General features: G+C 36.2%; 1 protein-coding gene across 3 annotated transcripts; it reads right to left on the bottom strand.

Annotated features, from left to right (window-relative positions):
• Window positions 1-5,907: 5,907 nt before the first annotated feature.
• On the bottom strand, window positions 5,908-11,777 carry LOC133724907 (shaggy-related protein kinase zeta). Of its 3 annotated transcripts, none has more exons than XM_062151813.1 (12): window positions 11,577-11,777; window positions 9,849-9,941; window positions 9,495-9,554; window positions 9,143-9,415; window positions 8,972-9,046; window positions 8,821-8,877; window positions 8,227-8,367; window positions 8,088-8,138; window positions 7,914-8,009; window positions 7,532-7,615; window positions 7,139-7,240; window positions 5,908-6,416 (listed from the first exon to the last, which is right to left on the bottom strand). In XM_062151813.1, the coding sequence occupies exons 1-12, from the start codon at window positions 11,697-11,699 to the stop codon at window positions 6,321-6,323; spliced, it is 1,251 nt and encodes a 416-aa protein (XP_062007797.1). In that variant the 5' UTR covers window positions 11,700-11,777; the 3' UTR covers window positions 5,908-6,320. The 3 variants fall into 3 exon arrangements, with proteins under 3 accessions (XP_062007797.1, XP_062007798.1, XP_062007799.1); XM_062151814.1 differs by lacking the exon at window positions 11,577-11,777 and adding an exon at window positions 11,351-11,491; XM_062151815.1 differs by lacking the exon at window positions 11,577-11,777 and adding an exon at window positions 11,465-11,485.
• Window positions 11,778-17,190: the final 5,413 nt, after the last annotated feature.

Genomic DNA, 17,190 nt, shown 5'->3' with positions numbered 1-17,190 from the left:
ACTCCAGCCTATACTAGTTCGCTAGTATAAGTGCTGAAGTAGGAAAAGTGGAAAGAGTCTTCTGGAACATATCATCTTCGTGAGTTCCTTTCCACAAAAATTGAGACGTGCCTTTAGGCGCAACATGTCCTTGTTGAAGTCATTGACCCTTTTGTAGTCAAGTAAGCGGATTTCATTCCACTGAACGATCAGTTCTGGGAGCAAAGTGTCATGAATGTTCTCAAAACATCCCTTAAGGGCATCCCACTGTTCTTTGGGTGTCTTCAACTGAAGGTACTCCCAGCGTAGGCTAGGATCAATATGTTGCCTTAGAAACATTAAGGCATTTTCTTTCACCTTATTAAACGGTACATCGTCTTTGGGGTCGGTAATGGTGGCAGTGTAGTCTTTTGCCACAAAGACAGTTTCTACATCGGAAACCCAACGGTGGTACTCAAGTCCTTCTGAGTCCAAAATGTCAAATTCAGGTCGAGTTGGATCAGCCATCTACATAAACAAGAGAGAAGATATATAAATTATGCAGTCATAAAGACATCCACGTGAATTATTTTCCAAAGAATATGAATTAGATTTCAAGATCAAGATTCGTAATAATCACATTTTTCGATGCTCTATGAAAATGCTTTATCACGGTAAGTGTGTATGTATAATACGCATGAATTTTCATTATCATGGAAAAACGGAGTTTATATGTTGCATTCTAAAAATAACCATAGCACATGTAATAATAAATAAAACATAGCATATATAAAAATAAAGTACATGGCATGCTCAAAATTCACAAATATACACCAAAATATATGTTACACATAATAATAGCAATAATATATCATGCGTAAAATAAAATATAAACAATAGCATAATATAAAGACATGCTTAGAAATAATTATATAAGCGTAAATAAAATTCACAAAACATGCTCAAAATTGCATAAATAGTATATAACAAAATATATATGGCATGTTCAAAATAAAGTATAAACCATAGCATAATTAAAACATGCTTAAACATAATGATGTAAAACATAAACTAAAATCACAAGGCATGCTAAAAAATAGTAAACATAAATAAAATTCACATGCTTTAGATTCCACAAATATATATCACATGTATAATAATCAATAATATAGCATGCTCAAAAGTTCTAATGATAAACAATTAAATATACCGGAGTATGAAATTAAATAAATAAAAGAGAACATACTTGGTTTCGAGAAAACAAAACAATCCTAGCAACACGCGTGCGTAGCGATGTTTTAAGGCTTGAGAAAAACTGGGCCGCTTCCTCTCTCATTTCAGCAGTGGGCCACGGGGCCTTTTTTTTTTTTTCTTTCTTTTTCTTTTTCTTGGCCTACTTTTTCTTTTTTTCCTTGATACGCTAAAAGCAAGCGCATAATTTAACCCTATAAATATCATTAGTAGTAAAAGCAAGTAGGGATCGTTCTATTCCGGGGATTGAGGGTACACCTGTCAATGTAGGACAATTAAACAATTAAAATTAAAACAAAGTATAATATTCACAAAGATATTCACAAGTATAAACATTATTTACGAAATTAAGGGGGGGTTTTGGATTTGGATTTCGAAAATTAACTAAGTTAAGAAAACAACTAAAACATAAAACACGAATGGAATGAAAGAAACAAAGATCAAAACCGAAATTACAATCAAATTCGATTCAACCCTAATATTATTCATCTAAGTCATGAGAAAGGAGTTGATCATGTGAAACGTTAGAAAGCAAACAATTTCCCATATTTTACTTTTCAACGCTAATTAATCTAAGTGAAAGCACAAAGACTAATCCTATCAAACATGCATTCAAGCTCTAGAAAGCTAGATAATCATAACATGTTAGACGCATTACACACATAGAAAGGCTATCAACTCAAGTGTGCAACTTAGTATGAAAAAGTCCACCTAATTGCAATCCTCTTTAATTAAATTAGATTTTTGCACAAAACCTTTACTACTTTTTAATTCAAGTTCATAAAACAAAAAGTTGATTCATGTTCTTAAATTCTAGCACCATTCATATAAAAACCCTAACTGTTTCGAACCACACAAGATTGAAATATGAAAAATATCTATTAAGCAAATTTAATCAAACGATTCTCACAAAAGCAACCAAGAATTACAATATAAGAGTCGAAATTCTCATTTAATCATAAAATTTCCAGAAATAATAACTTTGTTCAATCATGAATGTCAACTAAAACAAAACCAACGAAATACAAAGCAAAGGTTACAAGGTAGAGGTCGAATTACACCGTGGATGGAGGATGATGATGGATGAATAACGATGGAATCCTTGAATCTCGAAAGCAAGCTTCAAAGGTGGATGGTGGGGGAAAGGGTCACGGCTCCTTCTTCTCTTCCTTGGCCTTGCTTGAATTTCGTGGCTTGCTCTAGAGGATGGAGAGAGGAGATGAAAAACTCACGGCAACAAGAGCAATTTTCTGATTTTTCTAAAGTGTAAATTGTATGGAGAGGAACCCTAGACGTCTAGAATGAGGGGATTATATAGGGAACGGCAAACTTGGTCTCCAAGCCGTGTATTTCTCTTTTATTCCCCATGGAATTAATCTGAAAATTCCACATAGTTTCCTCCAATGATGGCTTGCCAAATAAGCCCTATGAGATGGTCCAACCAATCACAAAATTCTCTAAAATAACTCCCTATTATTTAGTTGCCGAAATTCCTTGATAATATTATGATTTTCTCTTTTATTTCGGCCAAACTACCTTTAGGGATTTTAGGAATGTATCTAGACGCCATTTAGCACTTTTCTTGGTCTCCACACTTTTGCTTTCCTTAAAAGTCTCTTCTCTTGATGTCAATTGCTAGGGTTTCACGTTGCTTCCTTCCTTCTTCTTAGTTTCTCACGGCAAATCCCCAAGATAAGTCTCCAAGTATATTTTCTTTCCATAAAAATTGCCCTAGAAAATCTCAACCGAAATCTTCTTTTAATTTCTGATTTTCACGCCAACTTCCTTGTTTATCTCTTGGCTTTGGACGGCAACAATATCTCTTTGAGCGGCACACTAGGGTTTTACTCCAACTCTAACTCTTTGACGTCACAAAACCCTAGTTCACATGGGCTTTATGGGCCTTGATCCATTTTGCCGAAAATCCAAGTCAATCCATAGAGTTCTTGGGCCTTGTTGCGTCAACTTCAAGCCTTGTCACCCTCCAACGTCATGACACTTCATTATTTCGGTCAAGTTTCTTGGTTAGCTTCGGAATCTTGCTTGGTACACTTTCCTCTTTTGCGCAGGGTTTCCTGGTTGGAACATGAAAGCTCATTTCTTCATTTCTGCTCATTTGTGTGGCTCTTTTTGTCTCATTTTTGCTCCCCTTAACTTTCGCAAGCTCCTCTTTCCTTTCGTGAGTTCATTTCCACTTTTTAGCACCGAGGTCCTGAAAATAGAAACTGTCACTAAAAATAGAAACTTTCCTAAAATGAAAAACGGAAACTTTCCTAAACTAAAATGGGAAACTTTCTAAAAATGAAAAATAGAAACTACAAAATGGAAACTTTCTACAAATAGGAACTTTCCCAATCGAAGACTGGAAACTTTCCTAAACAGAGTTTTATTAAGGAAATAACGCAGAAAATGTAGGGAAATAGCAGTTAAAACGTCGCATTAAAATGCTCCTATCATTCCTTTTCTGGGCCGCAGGCCCTGTTTCTTTTTTTCTTTGCTTTTTTTTTTTTCTGGGCCGCAGGCTTGCTTCTTTTTTGTTTTTTTTGTTTTGTTTATTTTTTTGTTGTTGTTGAGATCGGGTCTCAAGGGCAGCGCTTGTCAGAGATCGGGTCTGGTCTCGGTCCTCTCTGTCAGAGATGGCGTTCGGCCGTTGATTCTTCCTCCGATCTTCAGCTCCAAGAGTACGGAATGACAAGAACAAGGAGCTGATAGCTTCGTCTAGAGCAATCAAGCCTCTGGTCCGAGCACCCAAGACGGGAAATCCAACGACGATAGCTTCGTCGGGAAGCGTGGGTGTCCAAAGGGGAAGCTTGGGTGTCTAGAGAAGAAATTCAGATTTTTGGGTTTTTTTTTTTTCTGGTTTCGGTGGGAAAAAGAAAGAAAAAAATCTAGGGTTTTTTTTTTCTTGGCTATTGGCTCTGAACGTGCTGATAACGTATAAAAGTGTATTGAGAATTGGAATTTGTCTACTCATTTTATTTCATAGCCCCTTTATATAGGATAGAATTACAATGGAATCATCGATTAACATCAATTACAATAATGATAGTAAATGCTGATTGTGATGTGATTGCAATTCCTTTATTCCCTCTTCGTCAGTTTCTTTGACGAATCTGACGAAGGCACATAATTTGTTTTTTCTTTAACATTAAGTATATAATGAGTATTTATAAATAAAAAAGTCATTAATTTTAAGTATTTGACCAAAAAAAATATTTTAAACCCAGCCCGCTTAGGCGCCAGTGCGCCATCCATAATAATTAAGGCGGCTAGCCACCGCCTAGCGCCTAGAGGAGGCCTAGGCGACCGCCTAGATGGATTTTAGAACACTGAAGTAAAGTTTTTCCATTGATTATAGACATCTAATGTAAGTAAAACTCCAATGTTAGCAGCATTGTTTGGGAACACTGATGTAAAGTTCTCCCACTGATCATAGACATCTAAAGTGAAAAAAGCTCCAATATTAGCAGCATTCTTTGGGAACACTACAACCTATAATGCTACAGTTACAGGACTTGCTAGCTAGGAATGTATGTTTATGTTCGCAATGCATCACTCTTTCTTGGAACTTAGTATATCAAACCTAACTATGTGCTTGAAATTTGTGGTCTTCTTGTTGCTCTTAGTAAAGAACACAACATATGAATTATCAAAGAAACTCTTAATGGCCTACAAATATTGTCTACAGTTTTGGTCTACAAGAGAAAATTCTAAGCCATAATCCCTACCAGAGCCTAAGTTTCGCAAGTGACAAATTGCTATACCTACTAAGAAAAGCCCCTGCGCGATGCTGCGAGGCCAATTTGTTATGTTAAGATTATGGACAATTAGTTCAAATAAAGTTTATATAAAAGGGGCATTCATTCAATAACAGAATACATTGTTTTACCCTAGGTCTAGGAGATGCATTGTACATGCATCATATGTATAAACCATTGGTTTATCAAAAAATGATTAGTCTGATTTCATTACCAAATATTGCCATGCAGGGAGCAAAAAGGATTTTCATGGCTTCACTGGTTGCTAATTGACATTGTTCAAAAGTGTAAAACCATTAGCTTTTCAAAAAATGGTTCATGTCATTGTAGTTCAGAGGATGCCATGTAGTGAGCAAAAAGTTGATGTCATTGGAGTTTTGGCCTTTAATCTTGTTTGGCATGTATCTATCCTTGGCTAATTGCAAGCCAACTTCGGTCACAAAATTTCTTCGCTCGTGGAGATGAAATTTGCCTCCCTTGCTGTCTAATGCAAATTGAGACCCTGAACTTCTAGTGCCTTTTGTTTTTTTTTCTAGTGCCTTTAATCTTGTTTGGCATGTATCTATCCTTGCCTTTTGTTTTTTTCTTCACTCGTCTTGTCCAAAGAAGGAAAAAAGACGGGAACTATATTCCACTCCGAGAAATCAGTTCGCCTTGAGGTATCATGGACGCCATAAGATACATTCTGTAATAAACTACACATGCACGTTAATTGTGATTTACTACATGCACTAAACGAATCGTAATACTGCACCTAAGAGTGCTCTTTGGTTAGATAATAACATTACTCGTAATCAACTCCCACCACGTAGTAATGGTTCGTGGAGCGCAAGACATTTCAAACACTGAGCAGGAAAATTCTAGTACATTATGAACCTCCAGGCCCTGCTCAATATTACTTGGCTGAGAACTGAAACAATCCCAAGGTGTGCGGACACAATAATCATCAAGAGTAAAATGTAATTAATGCAACAATGGAAACAACACAATGATGAAAAGAAAATGACAAGCCGCACTACTATTAATACCCTCCAGGTCCTGCTGGACTTCCACAGCCCCTACTAGTGTGATTCGAATAACACCACCTTCTTATACACTTGGCTTTCTGGAATCCTTACAATCAAAACGATGTACAGATGCAGTAAGACAGTATGTTTAGGCTAAAATTGACATAGACAGGATCACCGATTTCCACGTTAAGCCTGAGAGACAGTATATGTATACATCTTCGAAAGGGGTTGAACAGCAGATTAGGCCAAAATGCTCAGTGTTATATAGACCACAAACATGCCCGATTTTGCTTTGCTCCATCCACTAGTAGAAGAGATGATTCCTTGTTTCATGACTTTACAGTTAAGTACCTGCTGGGTGTGGGAATCCAAGACCAACCTGCTGCCGCATATGCTCTGGTATGAGCCTGCTGATCAGTTCAGGTGATGCTCCATTTAGCTGCAAGTTAATTTTTGGAGGGAGGAAGGATTTAATGAACTATTCCAGGAGTAGAAAACATGATTGTTGAGAGAAGCAACATAAAGTTTCTAAAACTTGTTGTGATTTAAACTTCTGGATGGAAAGGAAAGAGACAATGAGAAATATGTCATTTGCATGCCCATACATTTCGTGCTTTGCTAAATTTATGATCACTTAGAAAACTTTTATGTAACTCTTCCGACTTATGCAAACCAAACTCAACCTTTAATTGGCAATGGTAACCATTTGACCTCCATCTAACCGAAAATATTACGAATTTTTAATATATTTCAGGTCTAAATTTACCGGACATACTCTTCACGCATGTCCAGCATGTCCTATATTACATAATTCCTAACCAGGGGGTTATGAGATTCTTCTGACTCAATTCCAGGTGCAAAAGTATGAGACTTCTTAGAACACTAGAGTGAATCAATTCCAGGTGTACAAGTACTAATGTTCAATTGCCAAAACGACCACAACATCAAAGCAGTGTTATGTGTTTTGGTCATCTTTACATAATTCACCCAACCAGGTGACAAGAGTGAATATAGCAACCCTACTATAGCAGAAGAAGGAAAAATACCTGTTGTGGTACAAAAAGCAATTATAAACAAGCAAGAGATAAATCTATTTTAAACCAACATGCTCTATTTTTCATAATGTGATCAACAAGTAAAACAGATTAATCGAAGACTCACTTCTTGTTTGAAGTTGAAAAGAGGCGGCAAAGGGCGGCCATTTGGAAGGCGTGCATTAGGCTCACGAAGTTCGTCAAAAAAAGGATGTGTGCATGCTTCAAGCTGTAATAGGGCAGTATCCAGTGAGAAAAATTGCATATGATGCAAATCGTGAACTAAAACTACTCAAAATGGACAATAGTTCATTCAACTGCAACCAGCAGAATGCAAAGGTTGCAGGCTTTAGCACCAAAATTGAAGATTCAATACCGAGGCAACTCTGCCTAGATCTTCATCAAAAACTACATCACAAGGCATGGTGTCTTGGTCTTTAGATTGAAAAAAAAAAAAAACAAACAAATAAATAAAAATTAAAGTAGCAGGAGGAACTCTGGTGAATATAATACAACTCACCGCAGTGCAGCGTAGACTTGGTGAATATTGAAGGAGCCGTGAAGCAAGGTCAATTGCTTCTGGTGGCATTCGTTTATGGAAAACCTGAAGAAATGAACACATTCATAAACTTTAGGAATACTATAACAAGAAAAATGATCCGAAATAGTGATTAAATAACTACAACGATAATGTAATTACAATTAATATGTTTAACGGTCAGCACAGGCAAGTATGGACAAACACGAGATCAAGAGTATGTATTCTGGAATTAAGACAGAAATGAATAAACAACCCAAATTTTAGACAAAGTATTTCTTCTGGGTCCAGAATTGATAGACAATACACACACACATACAGCTCTAAGAACCATCTCGTTTGAGATCATAATTTACATGCATACCTTATGCCAAGGATGAGCTTTGATCTGAGGGAACCTAAAATCGGTATAGTTTGGATTCATGCATCGAATTTCTTCTCTGGTTGGAGTACCAAGAACCTGCAAGAAGGCACCTAAACAGTAAGCACGCAAATAAAAATGATCCACTTTTATTTAACAGAGGAAGTGAGGCTAGACCTTGATAATCTCTACAAGTTGATCCACTGCATTCTCTCCTGGAAACAACGGCTGTAGAGTTGAAATGGTTTTCATATGTTAAGATGTGAATATAGTTTAACCCATTTTTGAGAAAATTAATGCCAAAGAAGTTGTTAACCTGGCCTAGAAGGAGCTCAGCAAGGACACAACCAGCTGACCAGATATCGATGGATGTTGTATATTCTGTTGCACCAAAGATGAGCTCAGGAGCCCGATAGTAGCGAGAACATATGTAGGAAATGTTTGCTTCACCCCTGACCTGATTACAGAGAAATAAAATCATTAACTGAAAATATACAAGCAACTGATTTGCATAGCAACATACCAACCACATTAGCAAGAAGCCTACAAATAAAATGCTAGGTGTACGACCTAGAACCCACCTTATGTGGCAGCAGATGTGGCAGTGCACATCATTTAATGAAAGTTTTGATTCATGAATGATAATGCCACCTCTGCTGCCACATAGGGTGGTTCTAGATGGTTCACCTAGCATTACTCCAATTATTATTGTCCATGACTCCATGTGAACGAAACATTTATGCATTGCCAGAATAATACTCAGTCCAGTACTAAGATCTATTTAGCAAAATTTCATAGCATGCATTATTGTTTGATCAGCAATCATGAGTGCAACTGAGTCATTTTTCCTTCAATATTGTAAGGATAAAATTGAATGAAATAATATAAACATGACAGAAGAAAAACATACCAGTACTTTTGCACTTCCAAAGTCGCAAATCTTAACCTGGTGGGTGAGGGGATCAACCTGCCGAGGACATAGGAAAACCACATGTAGAATCCAATTCATGGAGTGATGTAGGGGCTATGGAGTAAAAGAAATATAAACATATAACACGTACCAAAAGATTTTGAGGTTTCACATCTCTATGGCAAACCCCAGGAACAGCATGGATATAAGCAAGGCCCCTAAAGATCTGAAATTGATGGTGTTTCCATTTTACATTAAGGCATAAACTGACAAATAATTAACAACAGACAAACAAAGCTAGCAAGGAAAAAGATGTTCATACTTGATATGTATAAAGTTTCACATAGATGAGTGGCATCCTCTGGTTCATACTACTGTAGTGCTTCAGAACCCTGTACATAGTCTCGGGTACATATTCCATAACCAAATTCAGGAAAAGCTCATCTTTAGTCGTTGTAGAGAAGAAACAATGCTTCAGGGAAACAACATTTGGGTGATCCATCAAACGCATCAGCTGCAACTCTCGATTTTTATATCTCCTGTCCTGCAACACCTTCTTTATGGCCACGGTTTCTCCGGTTTCTAAGCATTTTGCCTAAACAACAACATATCAGAGACTACAACAGTGAAATGATAGCACAAACACTTTGTTGTCAATAAAGTAATATTTTTACCTGAAATACGATTCCAAATGATCCAGTACCTACAGCACGCTCTGCCATATAACTAATTGTCTGCAAAAGCAACACCCCAGAATACGATAAGATCGGGAAACCAAACAAGTCCTCAGCAATTCAACAGATCATAATCTTAGATCCAAATGTTAGCACCTCTCAGGACCAGAAAGAAATTAACTCAATTAAGCAATAACTTCACATAGAGTTCACTTTTCAGACGTCAAGTAATTCTTGATCATGAAAAGAAAAGTGCATTAATTATTGTGCTGGGTTAAAGAGGATGAGAAAAGAGTTTGGTCAAAGACGTAGCTATCGAATGGGGAGGGGTAAATGAAGGAATCCAGTACTAACCCGTTTGGGTTCGCCATTTTTCCCACCAATGGTCGTGGAAATGATGTGACCAGTGACTGCATCATTTCCCTCAATAACAGGAGCCGACATTTCCTGCAATTCAGCAACAATGGTAAGCATGAGAACAAACTGCAGGCTTGCTTTTAAAAATTAATGAATTGACTTTCTGGGCAGTTGTTCATGAACACTCCTGCCTAGATATAATTCAAACTAGTTGGCCATTATGATAAACTGCACTCGAAATGACAATAAAAAAAAAATACAAAACACATAACAAATTTTGTTATTATACCAATTTTAACATCTATCCTTCATTCTTTAGTTTATTTAGGCTTTATGGGTCTATAATTCCCATCCAGACACCAATTGCAATTATTCGTTGACAAAAAATATTCATATTTTCTGTATGCTAATGTATATGATGGAAAAATGCTATTATGAACAATTGAAACTTTCAAGATTATATGCTTCTAGCCTGTGTCCTACCAAAGCAAAAAAATGAATGTACATAGAATGACAGGCTGAGGAAACAGACAATGTATATGATGCAGTACATGCTATTATGAATTTATGAAGATCACATCTCCATGTATACCATTGAAACTTTGAAAATATATGCTTCTGGCCTGTGTCCTACCACAGCAAAAAAAATGATTGTACACCGAACGACAGGTTGAGGAAACAGATGTTTAATGCAATGATGATAACAAAGGTTAATGTGTGAAAAAAAAAACTAAAAGAGACTCAAACAAGCAAACATAACAGCCACAAACCACTGAATATTCAGAGTGTGAGATTTAGGAAAAGGCAAAAGCACAGAGATCTCAAAAGATTTCTCGGTGAAAGCAAAACCAGAAGACTCTCTCCTACAAGAAAGCATCACATGCTATGAAACTTGCACTCCAAAGAAAAGACTGTTGACAAAGAATCAAAAACCATCAACCTCCTCAAGCAAACTAGAACACTTTGAAGAAAAAGGGAAAAGTTTGCAGAAATTATTACGACAAATGGAATACACAGAGAACACCGGCCCCTAAAGTAGCAACAAAAGAAGCATTAAATCACAATAACCTAGAAAAAGAAGCAATAATTTCAGAGGTTTCGTAGCAGTATCCAGTAAGATTTGATCAAATTAAATACGTAACGCCTTCGTCTCTTAAAACGTTGATCTTAGCCCAGTGCATACTTTTTCTAATAGTAGATCACATGAGTATTCAAAATTAAACAAAGCAAAAAATTTCACAGACGAGACAAGAATGCAGCAATAAACACCCCAAATTTTCTGCGGCTGGCAGAGTTGTCAAGTTAAAGCAATCATTATCCGAAGTCAAGTCAGCTCCACTCTAAGCTTTTTATTTCCATTTTAAGCAACAAAACCTAAATTTTCCTAAAGCATTGAAAATTGAATAAACTAGTACTTATCATTAAGACATTAACAAATGAGGAAAAAAAAATACAGAAAAAATAAATAAATAAATTCAGAGTCAAGAAAAAGCGTAGACCAGAAGCGGAAAATCTGGCCGGAGAGAAGCTCCGGCGAAGTTCAGAAGACTTAGATCGGTTGCAATTAGAGACGAAATTGAGGTTTTGAGGTGGATCAAGGATGATCTAAGTACCTAAACCTAAAGCACCGAGAGAGAGAGAGAAGAGAATCGAATCGAATCGAATCCAATCGAAGCGAGCTAGGTGAAATGTGAGAGGGAGGGAGAAGGAGAGGGAGAGGAGTACCTTCTGGGTGTCCATATCGGAGGCGGGGCGAGTCACGTGGTTCAGTGGCTCATTGTGGTCTGCTTGTCGCTGTGGTTGTGCCTCTGCTTGGTGATGCTTTGGCCCCAAACCCAAAGAGCCCATGTGATGTGAGAGAGAGATGCCGACTCTCACACACACACCTCTCTCTCTCTCTCTCAATTTTTATTTATTTATTTTTTTTTTTCCCTTGTTTCCGTTTTTCACTTTTGCTCAATAGATAAAGGGAGAAGGACGGAAGAGTAGACCCACGCGCGAATTTGTGGAGGGTAGGTACACGCTCCACTCAGGCTCCGTCCTCTTTTCAATTTGTGGAGAGAGATAAGAAAGACACGGAATGAGACCCCTATTTTTTTTTTTTTTGGTTACGTAATTAAACCCTGATTTCTCCTAATTCCAACTGAACTCCCTACTCTCTCACAAAATGCACATAGTATATTCTTATGTTCAATTCATGTTAAGCACATGAAGGTGATGAGGAATAAATTTCTCTGCCTAAGATATGCAGTAAGGCGCTACAAAGTGATATTCATGGAATTGTATATAAGGTAGGAAATTTCCGCCTCTTTAAATCCTGGAATCGATTTGAAAACAAACTAGCTTTATTAGTTGTTAGAGCATTTTTTTTCATAAATTGGTGACATGGTGAGTCCACTTAAGGTCAATTTTTAATCTTGGTTATGTAAATGGTGTGTTTCATTCATGATCTAAGGCTAAAACCTAGTTTGAGTGGGAAATACTTTATGAGGAAATTGATGTGAATGATTGGCTATGATCAATCAGATTTGCTAACATAAGGGCACATTTAACCAAATTAGAAGTCTGGGGGCATAAACGATTTAAAGTGTAAAGTTTAGGAGGTAAAATGATATTAGCTCTATTTCTCTTTTCTTTGTATTGCATTTTCTTAAATCTCACGGTATAATTATTCATCAGTTTCTTGATTCCCTCAACTTACATATGTTATTAAAATTAATATGGATGGTTCAGATCTTCAAAAATGTGGGAGTGAAGGGGTCAAAATTGCAAATGAGCAATACAAGGGAAGATAAAAGGGTTAAAAAAATTCCTCTTGTCGACATCTCATCCTCAAGGCATTTTGAGAATTTGGTGTTCGCATTGCATATGGCTATGGAAGCAAGTTTCTCATCCACAATTCTTGAATATGTTGCTCAATCAATAAAGCAGGACATTACAATTATGGGAAAAAAATTGCTTCAGATGGCCATTTGTTAGAAGAAGTTAATTAAAGAGTTTAATTAAAATTTTCCAAACGATCTTATGACTCATATTCCAAGATCGTTAATATGGCGTCATACAATTAATGTAATCAATTTGTTGACCAATGGATAGATGAAGAACATATTTCGCTTGTTCTTAATATTTTCCTTGATGTTAGTATAACTCATTAATTGATGTAATTGCTTGTGGAAGAGCATGATACCTTTTTTTTCCGTCTGAATATATAATAGGGGAAATTATTGGTCCCCCCTTTAACTTTTGGTGCGTCGACAGTTCAGTCCTTGTTATTCTAATTTTAACAGATAACTCCCCAAACATTCAAATTTCACACAATTTGATCCAAAATTACCATTTTACCCCTCACTTACTTTTTTCACACACACACACATATATACATATATCTACATATACATACATACATACATATATATATATATATATATATATATATAGGATTTTTCTCAGGTAAGGATGTCCTTAGTTTTTCTTATGGAACGGATTTACTGTTTTCACCCACTTTCCGATCACATTTTCACATCTTAACCGTTCAGTTTTTAGGTCCTAATGTATGGATCACCTCTGCAAAATTTCAGCCAATTTGGTGATCGTTAAGGCGTCCAAAACTGCAATTTACACGAACGAACCGAATCTGTCGAACCGGAACCGTTCGTTTACATTGTTGTAATTTGCAGTTTTGGATGCCTTAATGATCACCAATTTGGCTGAAATTTTGTAGAGGTGATCTATACATTAGGACCTAAAAACTGAACGGTTAAGATGTGAAAATTTGATCGGAAAGATGGTGAAAACCGGAAATTCGTACCTAAGAAAAACTAAGGACATCCTTAGTGTAGCCGGACTGTATATATATATATATATACACACACACACACACACATATACATTATATATATACACACACATATGTATAAAATTATACATATATTTATATATCTACATATACATATACATATACATATATATATATATATATGTGTGTGTGTGTGTGTGTGTGTATGTATATATATGCATATGTATATGTACACACACACATATATACATATAAATATATATAAAAAGAGAGAGAGAAGAATAAAAATATACACACACATATACATACATATATACATACATACATACATACATATATACTCACACACACACACACACATACATATATATATAAAGAGAGAGAGAAGAATAAAAAATATATATACATACACACACACACATATATATACATATGTATAAAAGAGAGAGAGAGAAGAATAAAAAAAAAACAAAAAAAAATAAGTGAGGGGTAAAATGGTAATTTTGGATCAAATTGTGTGAAATTTGAATGTTTGGGGAGTTATCTGTTAAAATTGGATTAACAGGGACTGAACTGTCGACGCACCAAAAGTTAAAGGGGGACCAGTAATTTTCCCTATATAATAATTTGATAAGGTCAAACTTTGTGCTATCTTACATATTGTAATTTTTTTTTTCTTGATAGACTAAGAGTATTCTTATGATAATTAAAAAATATATATTTGAAAATAATTTTTTGCATAAATTTAATATTACCTCATCTGCTCATCACCTTTACACCCTAACTCACTTGTACCATTGTACATCTAATTTCATCATGCGTGCCCCTATACTTACCTATATCAATCTATCTTGTCCAACATTTTGTACCAACTATGGTGTGATACATTTTGAATTTCTCAGCACCTATGTTATAAGAGTTAAATTCATTTTACCTCCTTGAACTCTATGCCTAAAATCGTCTATGCGCCTAAACTTTTAATTTAATCACATATGCCCTGGCCTTATACTCTCCAATATGATCGATCATAATCATTAGTAAACTAATTCCTTAATTTCTTCATAAATTAGTGGCAATGCATGCCCACTTAGGGTCAATTTTGAGCCTTGATCATGTAAATAGTGTGTTTCTTGCATAATAAAAGGCTAAATACTAGTTTGAGTGCACAACAATATATGAATAAATTGATAGATTAGTGAATGATTGACCGTAATTGATCAAATTGAAGAGTGCAAGGTGACTTGATACACATTTACGCAAGCGTACTTATCATTGTCAAGATAGGGAAATATTATACCCAAAGTTATCGTACCACGGGGATTAGTGGCTAACCCACAATACTTGGGTAATCGGAAATAAAGACACTTAGCAAACAAAGAAAAAGAAGAAGAAAATAAATAAAAAATGCTACTCTAAGATGCCAAGCCTTAGCAATGCTCGGCTTTGGTTCTCACCAAAGCCTAATCAAAACTAAGAGCCTAGCGGTGATTATTTACAATGAGTCGAAATTGTCACCGATAATTGTAATTTGACTTTCTAATAACTAAAGTGCAAGAATTTAAATAGAAACTTTAATTACTAACTAAATTAAATAAAGGAAGGAAAAGTAATAAATGAATATAGATATGGGATTATATTGGTAGTTAGGGATGAATCCTAACCCTGATTCAATGCTCTAGATGCTAATTTGATTGATATGCAATTGACTAAAAGTGGTAGAAGCCATACCCAAGGCTTTTCAAGGCTCAAGGGTCGAAATTCTCTTTCATGGTATTCCTACTCCGGTTCAAGGGCCGTAGGAACTCACTTGACATGAATTAGAGCCGGTTCAAGGGTCACTAATTCACATCAAGAGGCCTAGAGTTCGAAGAATTAGGCAATCAAGCTCACCATAATTGCGATCAAGCTAATCATGTAGTGAACCATGCTTGTACTTCCCACGAATATTAAATTGGGGTTCTAGCCCTAAAATCTAAGGATGTCATCCCCTAAATTTTAATCTAGACTTATTAAAACACATACCCAAGAGTTGACAATTCCTAAGCATGCATTCTAATCAATTATCACAAAACACAAGCATCCAATAATTAACAAATTCCATCTATAAATTAAATTAAGCATCCATTACATCAAATTTGGGCTAGGGCACACAACCCTAACCCCCAACAAAGAAATTACTCACAACCCATAATCATAGACATCAAAATTACAAAATTCGAAGATAAAAGAGTAGAGAAGTGTAGGAGAAAACAAGAATAGTCACAAATAGCTAAAAAACTAGCATTACTAGTCTTGATTTACAACTCCCACAATTACCCAAGTCTTGAATCTTGTAAAGATTGAAGTCCTTGATGAATCCTTGAAGCTTTGGGTGAGATCTCCTTGAAATCCCAATATAAAATTGGGGCAAAGATGAAAAGAAGCAAAAGAAATGGAGGAGGGAGAAGAGAAGAAGAGGTGAGAAGGGAGAGATCTCCCCAAATTCGGCCAAAAGGCCTAGGGTGCAGAAAAATGGGTATTCAGCTTGTGAAATGTGTGTGCAAAAGTGCTTAAATACCCTATTGGGTTCAAGGGTCAAGATTGGACTTGTATCCTAGATCCAAGGACTCAAAAACAAGTAGAAAATGAGTAAAGTGAAAAGACAAAAACAACCTAATAAAAATGTAGAGAATTAGAAGATTATAAAACATTTTGGGAATATATAAGGAAAATCGGAGGATAAAAGTGTAAGTGAGTGTGTGACAGGACCCGCCCCAGATTTCATCCTGAAATCCGAAGTGGCCCTGCGGGGCCCACTTTAGAAGAAATTCTACCAAAAATTTGGCGGAACTTCCCCTAAAAGTAGGCTACCCAAAACCTGTAGGAAAACATTTACACTTCTAAATCAATTCATCCTTATGCTCCTGGAGCCACCCTGCTCCCCAAATCAACATCATCCCAATTCACATAACACAAATCACCACTTAAATAACATTAATTCCTCAGGTGATCAGAGCAATTCTAATAGCAAGGGTAGTCAAGGAAAACCTAAAACAAAGAGAAAAACGCGGAAGTCATGATGTTGACTATGCCTCAACTCCAGTGTACGCCCGACCTTAACTAATTTCGCCTGCAAACTGGGCATTTGAAACCGAAGGGCCCAGGGGAAAGTAATTGAAAAACACGTTAGAGTGAGTGGAAAAAAATAAACAAATAAATGAATAATTTTAAAGAAAAGATGCTGTATTACTTTCCCACGAATTTAAATTCATAAAACTTCGATGCATGCAACGTTTATAAAACGTATGTGTTTAAAACTCGGAGTCTCGTGAGAACATACCAGTCCCTGCTGGCTAAACGAATCGGACTAGCCCCGCTAGTCCAGTAACAAATAAAAGGATATGGGGAAGGGATGTCACCATACGGTAAAGGACCCCTAACCTCGACTGCCACCTACACATAGATTGTGTGAGGAGGAGACTAATAACCTCGACTACCACTCACGTGAGGAGGAGAGACCTCGACTGCCACTCACAAACACAAAGTAAGTGAGGAGGAGACCTA

The sequence above is a fragment of the Rosa rugosa genome, chromosome 1 (genome assembly GCF_958449725.1).
Source record: "Rosa rugosa chromosome 1, drRosRugo1.1, whole genome shotgun sequence".
NCBI classification, from domain to species: Eukaryota; Viridiplantae; Streptophyta; class Magnoliopsida; order Rosales; family Rosaceae; genus Rosa; species Rosa rugosa.
This window is presented reverse-complemented; position numbering and strand designations above follow the sequence as displayed.

Bases quoted from the DNA above. Each gene is read 5' to 3' on its own strand.
- LOC133724907 (XM_062151813.1), bottom strand. From the start codon at position 11,699: ATGGGCTCTTTGGGTTTGGGGCCAAAGCATCACCAAGCAGAGGCACAA. The intron at 8,368-8,820 runs GTATGTTTTTCT...CTCTGTAATCAG, and splicing joins TTGGAAGTGCAAAAGTACTG to GTCAGGGGTGAAGCAAACAT. The intron at 8,010-8,087 runs GTCTAGCCTCAC...GCCTTCTTGCAG, and splicing joins AACTTGTAGAGATTATCAAG to GTTCTTGGTACTCCAACCAG.